Genomic DNA, 10,123 nt, shown 5'->3' with positions numbered 1-10,123 from the left:
TGCTACAATCACCAACATTAGAGGGCGAAATATATACTTAGTTTAATTTTTTCACAAACGAGTCTGTTATAAGTTCAATGTGCAGATCCCAAATTATCTGTAAGATGAGCTACGACCAAAAGTGGCTGAACACACAATATAAAAATCCTCGCGAAAAAGATGTCATGCAGTGAATTCGATGCAAGGATGCCACATGCCAGCCAGGTTAGCATTATCAGGATTCAATAGGGAGAGTAATTTATTGAAAACGGTTACATGAGGGCCTCAGGGGCACACTTTCTTAAAGTACAAAAATAGACAGAGTTTCACTGCGGTTCTCGTTTAAAAGACAACTATGAAATATTTTATACATGAGAAAATACACCTATTCGGGAATTAACATGAGGTGACAAACTGAGGTTGGATCTTCCTTTTCCTATATAATCATATAGTTGGACAGATACATAGTTCACCAAGTTCTCAGCAAGCCTAGTAAACTAAGTCTCTTCATGTTCCTGCCTCCACTCTTCTTCTCCGTATGTTTTCCAGAACCTATAAACAGTTACATGAAGGCCTCAGGCCCATACTTTCTCAAAATACAAACAATAGTCAGAGTTCAATGCGGTTCTTGTTTAGAAGACAACTCTGAAACATGTTATTCAAGAGAAAATACACCTATTCGGGAATTAACATGAGGTGACAAACTGAGGTTGGATCTTCCTTTTCCAATATAATCATATAGTTGGACAGATACATAGTTGCCCAAGTTCTCAGCAAGCCTAGCAAACTAAGTCTCTTCATAATCCTGCCTCCTCTCTTCTTCTCTGTATGTTTTCAGAACCTATAAACATTTGGTGTTCACAAAAAAGGATAATAAGATTGGTTCACTCATATAGTCGCTAAGATAACATATATGTATTGCTTGTAACAACTAGTGTTAACATATTTAGCTGTAGCATGTTTAAATAAGATGGCAATGCTAATAATATAACTACTGCTAATGCGCTTGGCAGGAATCTGCTAACTGCAATTTGCACAAGTCAAATCAAATAAGCAACAACATGATGAAATCAGATCGCAAACAGTGTGTGACTAAAAAAATGCTAACTGAGACAGATGTAAGAATTTTGTGTCTGTCTACTGGCATCATTTGTACCTTCATCATTCATTGGGTAATGTGAAGCTTGGCGTTTGCTCCTTCAGCGCGAATGCAGAGTGACACGTCGAATCTTCAACTGCGCGTTTTGTGCCCGGATGTTCTCAATCAGTTCCTTGAACGATTCAGGTATGTATTGGTACTCGTGGAACATGAGTCCTTTAGACCTGCATATGTTGAGGAAGAGAAGGACACTAGAAATTAGAATTACGCAGTACATTCATTTCATTGCGGTGGATACTGATGAGGTGCAACTGTGCGAGGGAGGGGACTGAGAAGGAAAACATACCACTCACGAGGATTGCAGTAGGTGATAAGATGATCAGCAACGGTGAAGGGGCGCACAGATGGGCGGATCCTATCCTTCCTGTCATGTATTTGGCAGGACTCTGATAACCGCTCGGACAAACCAGACCCCAGCGAATGCACCACGATGGGGTCATGTGGTAGACTGAAGTAGATGGAGTTGCTGCTCAAGGAATGGAGGTCCCTGGCTGAAACAGACAGGCATCGGTCGCCGCTGAGAAACAGCGAGCGGTCACCTAAGCTGTTCACCGGGATAAGCTTACAGGGGTGGCTGTTCACATCCACTTCATAGAGCTTGAAGACTACTAGTCGCGACCAGTCCAACGCATTTGTACCAGGAGCTGGGTGCCGGATGACGAGCAGCATCCGTCCACCAGACTCCACGAGTAGAAAATCGCAATACACGCGGTCAGCAAAATATGGAACATGACCAACCACCACAGGATTCTCGAAGTCTTCATTTCCCGGAGGAGGGTATAGCTGCAGGATCCTGCTTGAACGCGACAGGGTGGTGGCATAGAGCCTTCCTTGGAAGGGCAAGGTGTTCCAAACATAAAGCCCTCGGTGGAGGACCTTCCAGTCTGAATTTGGGTGGTCGGCACCGAGCACCACGTTTGTGTAGGGGAACCAGACCACCACGGCGATGGAGGTCGCGGAGGATGCGCTGCTGCATACCGCGGCGTTCATGTCAAGCAGAGACGACTTCTGCCTGACCACCTCGTGGTACAAGGGGAGGAGGGGCGGGAGGTCGACCACGACGCGCGTGAACGGGTGCAGCACGCGGATCTCGGTTGTACGCTTGTCCATGAGGATGACGAGGCCATCGGTGAAGCCGACGATCCTGTGCCACCGGAGGTCCGGGAGGAGGACGCGGAAGCGCCTGGCCGTGCGCGTATGGAAGAAGACGATCTCGCCGGCATCGTCTGGGCGGACGGCGTCGCCGCCACAGAGCGCGACCCAGCCTCGCGGGCGAAGGCGGGGATCCCGCAGAGTAGGGTCGCGCGGCGTGGGCGTGCAGGCGCGCCAGCCGGAGCAGACGGTGCGGAAGGAGATGTAATCAACCACGTCACTGTCGCCGGCCAGGAGCCGGCGGGTGATGAGGCCAACTATGTCAGTGGGCAGGGACGCCCAGCCGCCGGTTGCTCGCGTCGGCACAGGGCGCTTGCACGCGGCGAGCGTTTTCAAGTTAGGACCTTTTCGCTTCCTTCCCGCCGCCGCCCTGGCCGGAGCAGAAGTCGGCAGTTTCCTCACCATCGCTCGCGGTTTCCTTCTGCAAATCACAGCCTAGACTTGATTGGATCTTTTCCGTCCCACCCCCAAGCTATGTTATACAGGCTACTGCTCTGACCCTGACCTCAGCTCGGATTGAGGGAAACTCAATCTGCTGCTCCTAATTGAGGTCGGAAATGGTTCCTTCTTCAACTCACGCCGTGTCTCCGGAAAGGAAAATGAGAAAGAGAAGAGGATTACGATTTTCACGGAAATAGGGAACAACCTGACAGGCTGCTGATGTTGGGTGAGGATATGGAAGCACGCCGCCCGCGGATCAGCCCGGTGATCTTTGAGCTACGTCGCGATCCCTCGCTGCCCGGTGATCTTTGATGGCACGGATTATTATGATTTCGTTGCCTTTATGCGCATTCATATGTGTGGTCTCCGTCTCTGGGGTGTGCTCACCGAGGTCTTGTGTCCGTCGTGCCCCATTGCTCCTCTTGCTCCTACTCCACCGACCCCACCAGTCCTTGCTGCCCACTCGCTGACAAGGAGGCCGCCAAGTCTGAGGATGATGATGTTGTTGCCGCGTATGCTCGGAAGACCCATGAGTATTCTACCGCTCTTGAGACATGTCGTCTTGATCTGATTGATTACGCCCACTGGATGGATAAGGATGCTCGAGCTGCGGTTGTTCTCACCTCTAGTGTTCTACCGCAGTTTGTCTCTAAGTTTGTTGGTGGTTCGTGAGGAGCATAATCTTCGGCAGGGGACTCTACTATTGGTCAGTTGCACGCAGAGTGTTGCAATATGACGCTAGCTCGACTCTCTTTACACTGTTGTTGTCTGTGGTACTTGCTTGTGTTGTCAAACTGTGTACGCTGATGTGGAGTTTCAGTGTGTCTACGAGTTCTTGTCTCGGCTCCGCCAGGAGTTTGAGCCCCGCCGTGCTCAGTTGCTTGCCCGCAGTCGTGTTCCCCGCTCGGAGGTCCTATCTGAGCTTCGTGCTGAGGAGACTCGCCTACGTGGTGTTGGGTTGCTAGATGTTCCTTCTGTACTTGCTACACGTGGCCCTCCATCGTCGCATGCTTCTTCGACTCCTTTGCGGTCCGTTGCTCCACCACTTTTACCCACTCCTCAGGGTTTGGGCCAGAGTTGTCGTCAGGGTGGCCAGGGTCGTGGATCTCGCCCCCGCCCTCACATGGATGGTCACACCGAGTCTCGCTGCTACACGAAGGAGTTTGATCTAGGTCAGCAGAGGTCGTGTGCCTCTCCTGGGATGCGTGCTCCTCCTGGCTTATTGTGATCTTCTCCAGTTGGTTTCATTGAGCATGATATTGTCGCGGCCCAAGCGGTTGATCGCCGCTTCAGGTTCTCCCTCGACAAGTCTGTTGGTTCTGTGACTGATTCTTCTGGCACTACACGACCACCATCCTCTACACACTCAGGTACTTCCCGTGGCTTCTAGATTCTGAAGCTTCTTTTTATATGACTTCTGGTTCTTCTTGTCTATCTTCTCTCCTAACTACTCTGTGATGTTAGTTTAATCTTGATTTGTATCTTCATTTTCTAGTTCATCTGTATGTAGTCGAAGCTCTAGGACTTGTCGGCTGCTCAAGCTTCGTCCAACGTCGATGGCGAGATGCCGAGATGCAGCTGTGCGATGCAGTGTGCGAGGTGAGATGCCAAGGCCGTGTGAAACGGCATGGTGCGCTGGAGAAGGAGAGGGACGATCTGCATGGTCTAGTGTTACTCGGAGTGAGTTGTTATAGTTCAGTTAGTTTGTTAGATGCATGGGTGTGTAGGCCAGGTCAAGTTAGTGGTCAGGTTTAGTGCGTGCATGTCATGGGTTAGTGGCCGAGTGGTGTGGGTGCTGCGTGTGCCTACTTAAGGCGATGTAAATGATCATATTGACGTGAGTTAAGAGAAATACAAAGAAGAGGTTGAGCTGTGTGAGGCAGCCAACACAAAAGCCACCCGTGTCCATTGTATTCTTATGTGAATTCAGTAGCAGTTCAGAGGTTGAAGAAGGGGCTGCACCTTGCAGCCCCTACATGTGCTTCATCTGTTTTCTTGTGTTTTGTTATGTTCTTCTTACTCCTTGTGAACGCATCAAACTTTCCGCTCTGTCTGTTGAATGTGTTTTTTCTGGAATATAGTGATGATCATAAGGGTTATCGTTGTTGGGATCTAGTGGCTCATCGGATGCGCATTTCTCGGGGTGTGATTTTTGACGAGTCTCATCCTTTCCATCCACGTTCGACCTCCTCGATCTCTATTGTGGAGGATATCTCTTTTCTTGTTTTCCCGACTCTCCTCCCCTGGTTCCGCATGTATCTTCTCCTTCTCCTCCTCTTGTCTCATCTCCTCCGACATCACCGGCGGCTTCTTCTCCTCCGTCTCTTTCGCCGGCTCCGTCAGTCCATCTCCTCTGATTTCTTCGACGCCTCCTTCGTCTTCACCATCCTCGCCGCAATCTCCTCCTATTTCTTCTTCTCATCCTCCTTTTCCTTTTCATTATACTCACCGTCCACGTGTAGTGCCCGAGTCACTTGATGTACCAACTACTTCTGGTGCACCCTCTACTTTTGATGCACCATCTACTTCTGGTGCTCCGTCTCTATATCTCTAACAACCATAATTGTCGCCACCGCCGGTTGGCAGCTCCTGGCGATACAACGGCTATAGCATGCAGCCGTCATGGTATATGTGCGCGCGTGGGAGACTCCTGACCCCTTCCGCGGCCTCGACGCCGTCCTTTGCACAAGCTGCATTGCGTTACGCCTCCACAGGCCACGCCTACATTGAACTTCCTTACCTTCAACAATCTTATACTCAATCTAACCTATCAGACAGGGGGTGACAACACATGACATGTCAAAAGCGACAAAATATGATATTTCTTCATTTACAAGACAACTATAGCGGCGTTGATCATAATAAAAACCCTTGTATCTACTTTTCCTCTATTCGTACAGATAGAAGTCCATCATATAATAGGTCCAAATCAACTAATTGTGTGTGAACAGGAATGCAAAAAAATAGCAGATCCTTATAGCTCAGCTATGAACTGATGCGTGTAGGCCCACGAGCAGCCACTCAGAAGGTAGGATGCAAGTTCCCACTAATCCTCTAAGCCCTTACAAAAATAGGGTTAATTGGATTTATGCAAATGCAGTTTTCCTGGAAAAATGTCATTACAAAAGCTAGACTTGGAGATATGCCACTCTAACTTCTTCATACCTCTACTCATGCCATTTTCTTCATTTAAGAGAATAACAATTCAAAAAATACATGTATTTGACTGTGTACTACAGTATTTACCATAATACTCGTGTTTCCAACTTTCAGCAGCACTTTTTAGTCTCCCGAGCGCCAAAGTTTCAAAGCATACAAATCTTGGCAAAAAAATTAAACTTGTAAGAAAAATCTGTAACCATTACAGAAAATGGAAAACACCGGTACGACTCTAGTGTTCAAATATGAGCCAATTCTGGGGAGATGAACAGACATTGTTCTGTCCAGGCAATTTTTTTGCCGGAGCTTGTCAAATATCTGTCCATTGCTTTTTATAGTCGTTGCTCTGTGCATGCAAAATTCAGAGAAACCACGGATTGAATTGCCTCCATTAAAGAACTCACCAAATCTGAGAAGAAGGTTGGTACGAACGGGAGATCCGTTGGATGGCGCTGGTGGCCGGACAGTTACCACTTGGCTTGTGGCAACGAGGACGAGCAGCTGTGGCGAGCTCAGGCACGGCTGCAGCCACGGCGCCGTCCTCCAACCGCGTATGTGTCCGCCCCGCCAGCCTCCAGCCCCGGGGTGACCTCTTCCAGCAGCGGCCAGGTCCAACCCAGAAAGCCTCCAGTCACGCCCTCCTCCAGCAACCGCGTCGCCCGAGCGCCTTTAGCGCCGGCCAACTCCGACCGCTGCCGCCGCCAGGGTTCGTGCGTGCACGCGAGTTCGAGTGGGGAATTTTGGTGCGGTTCGAGTTTTTTTTTCTTTACATGTACATACGGGGTATATGTATACTTACATGAGTATAAGGTCTGTATATGATTTGGTATTGAAGAGAATGGCATAGATAGAGGTATAAAAAAGTTAGTGTGGCATATTCCCAACTTTCGTTTTTGTAATGGCATTTCTCAAACCAGTGAAAGTTGCAATGGTATACATCCAATTAACCCACAAAAATAACGGCGAAAAATCACACTAAGTTCGTAACCACACAAGTCTACAAAGAAAATTTGATGAGCAAACAGAAAGCAGCTGTGTCTGCATATAGGAAACATTTAATGACAGTAATCAAAGCTAAACCCATCACATATAGTCTGGCAAAGGCCTGTATACTCAGCGGATTTTGTAATCGAGGGTGCACAGTGCTGTTACGTGGACAGAACTAATCCAATTGGTTTCATGCTAGTTTTTGATGTTGCTTTAGGAGACATGCATGAACTACAAAACCTACGATGAGACATAAAATATCTTCATATTGAATTAAGCTCTGTTAGTTGGCTGATGTGTGAGCTATTTTTCTACAGTAATTCTAACCAAGATCTCTAAATCATGGTGTTACTAGCGCTTGTGAACAACTCTAGCAAAAACTCCAGTGAGATGGCATATTTGAGTTTTTCAGAAGCGGTAAAAGTGTCATTCTACTTACATGAAGATCTTTCATATTTTAAGAAAGAATACTGAAGTTCTAAACTCAATAAGAAACTGCAGGCATGATCTTGCAGGCAAGATTTGCCTTTACAATACCAGTGCTCTGGGTCAGCTCAATGCTTGCAAAAATAGACATAATCATGGTTATCCCAAAACAACAAAATTCTTATGAAGGAAACACCACGCATTTTAAACAGTCTTGAATTTTTTATTTGAGCAGCTATAAGTCCTTCAAAAGTATTCCTAAGCTAGCAAATACTCTTGAAAATAATTAAATTTGTACTATCTTCATGCCTTCCAGACATACTATCAGAGAAAAATAATCCAAGATCTTGGTTCTACATGGAACAGCAGATACTCACAAACACAACTGGAGAGCAGAACATGCATGGCACATACACAATCCTAAGAACTGAAGAAGCCCAAGCCAAATGATACAGATGTATCAATCACCGCATAGGATAGTCGGTTCAGATGTTAGAAGAACATGAACAGGTGCAATCAGTATCGCGTGAACATGCCCACTCATGGTAAGGGAGAATATACCATGAACAAGGATTACCTGAAGTTTCCGAAATGCTGCTGCTGATGGAAAAAGCCGGTTACACCAGCTACTCCTGTCGAGAAATCGGGCCTGCCAAGGTCGGATCTGGTGCCCATTGCCGCCTCCATGTACCACGGAACAGCTGGGCCTTCCACCTCAGAACGTTCGCTCAGCCTCCCAAAGATCAACCTTCTTTTCTGCAGACAAACCAGTAGATCAACCATGAGTTAAAATTAAGAAAGCATGCACATGATGTAAAAGCAAAAGACATACACGTTCTTGTCATGTACTATATTACATTGGTTATTTTCTAAAACAGGCTGAAAAAGTCAAGGGTTGCTGTGGGGAAGAAACTATGTACAACTCACATTCTGCATTTACTAATTTGCAACAAGAAGACATGTTATGACATTGTTAACATGGGTGCACAAATTTCAGTTAGTGGGTATGAAAAGGCCAAAATGGTAAATCATCATTAGCAAAGTGAAGATACTTACGTGCAGCTATATTCAAATCAATAAATCCACGGCACAAAGAGTCAGCCCATGTGCCAGATTTGACCAGAAAAGTCTCTTTCTTCGCATCTGATTTTGATGTCAACGTGGATAGGCAACATGTGATTGTTCCAAAGCATCAATTTTTTTTTTAGCCGCAAACACTTTTCAAAGTTCGTCTGACTATTACCAACATGTGATCTCTTTTCTCTGACCAGACAAAAATCTATTACGGTAAAATTTCCACTGTCCAAGAGAAGGTGGATGTGTGGTCTTGAGGGAATTAGCAATGAACAACTTCTGGATCAGTTTATCACACTTCGGACTCATATTTAGTTGGTAAAACCTTCAGCGCAAAGAAGCCAAGATCACGTGGATGCTCACGGCTGATGGGAAGTACTCAGCCAGCTCAGCTTATGGCAAGAATTCTTCATAAGGATCCTCTAGCCTGATCTTCACAGAGTTTGGACCATTGGGGTCGAAGGCAAGGTCAAGAATTTCACCTACTTTATATTGCAGAGTAGAAATTAGATTGTGTATCGGCTGCTGGCTAGAGGATGACCACAAATGTTGTTTGTGCGATCAGACTTTGGAAAATGCTGCCATCTTGTGTTGCATTGTCCTTTGGCAAAAGGAGGTGCGGTTCAACCCACCCAAGAATTGTTCAGGTGGCCACTAGTTCTTCCACTGTTCAAGCTTGGTGGAATAAAATCAGTCATCGAACCAAGGATGAGCAGAGGAAGCATGAGGCCACTCTCACTGTTTATGCCATTTGGCATATTTTCGAAGGAAAGGGGCGCCGCATCTTTCAGTATTTCAGTATGAAAACCGAGTTTCTAGATAATTTGATTAGAGGTGATGTGCATTTGTTAGAGATAGCTTTTGAGCATGCAGCTGTCTAAGCTCCCCTTGAGTTCCTGGATGCATCGGATCCTTTCTTGTAACTGAACATCTTTCCCCCTACTATAATGCAAAAGCGGAGCTCCTGCTGTTCAGTGTCAAATTACACCAGTCAAGTCAAATATGCAACAACATGATAAGATTAGATCACAAACAGTGTGACAAAAAGGTGCAACTGGGACAGTTGTAAGAAGTTTGTGCCTTTATTGTCAACTGAATTTTCTTTTACCTTCATTAATCCCTGGGTAATGTGGACCTGGCATTTGTTCCTTCAGCACAAATGCAGAGCGAGGCATGGAATCTTCATTTGTGCGGTTTGTGCCCAGATGTTCATAATCAGCTCCTTGAAAGATTCAGGTACGTATTGGTGCTCGTGGAACATGAGTTCTTTAGACCAACATATGTTGAGGAAGAGAAGGAAACTAGAATTAGAATTATAGATTCATTCATTGCAATGGATACTGATGAGGTGCAACTGTGCTAGGAAGGGAACTGTAAAGGAAAGCATACCACTCACGAGGACTGCAGTAGGTGATAAGATGATCAGCAACAGTGAAGGGGTGCACAGATGGGTGAATCCTATCCTTCACGTCATGTATTTTGCAGGACTCCGCCAACTGTATGATGCACAGTCATCTGCATTTCCTGCATATGCTACTTCCTCTACATACTCTGCTAATCCATCTTCCTCTGCTTTCTCTTCACTATGTTCTGAAGTTTTAGTAACTCTCTCCACTTCTTCAGCTCCACATCAGCGCCACGTTGCAGAAACCAACTGCCATAAACCACCAAAAATATAATCCAAAATCACCCAATAGCTGGCTTAGGGGATTTAACTACTCCCTCTGATCCATAATAAGTTTCTTG

The 10,123-nt window shown here is 46.3% G+C and overlaps 1 protein-coding gene across 1 annotated transcript; it reads right to left on the bottom strand.

Annotated features, from left to right (window-relative positions):
- Positions 1–312: 312 nt before the first annotated feature.
- On the bottom strand, positions 313–2,695 carry LOC124690599. The gene is made up of 3 exons (XM_047223962.1): positions 1,425–2,695; positions 1,136–1,302; positions 313–820 (listed from the first exon to the last, which is right to left on the bottom strand). Exons 1-2 carry the CDS (start codon positions 2,693–2,695, stop codon positions 1,179–1,181), a joined length of 1,395 nt encoding a protein of 464 aa, XP_047079918.1. The 3' UTR covers positions 313–820; positions 1,136–1,178.
- Positions 2,696–10,123: the final 7,428 nt, after the last annotated feature.

The sequence above is a fragment of the Lolium rigidum genome, chromosome 2, assembly GCF_022539505.1.
Source record: "Lolium rigidum isolate FL_2022 chromosome 2, APGP_CSIRO_Lrig_0.1, whole genome shotgun sequence".
In the NCBI taxonomy this organism is placed as follows: Eukaryota; Viridiplantae; Streptophyta; class Magnoliopsida; order Poales; family Poaceae; genus Lolium; species Lolium rigidum.
Note: the sequence above shows the minus strand (reverse complement) of the source record. Positions and strands in the feature narration are given on the sequence as shown.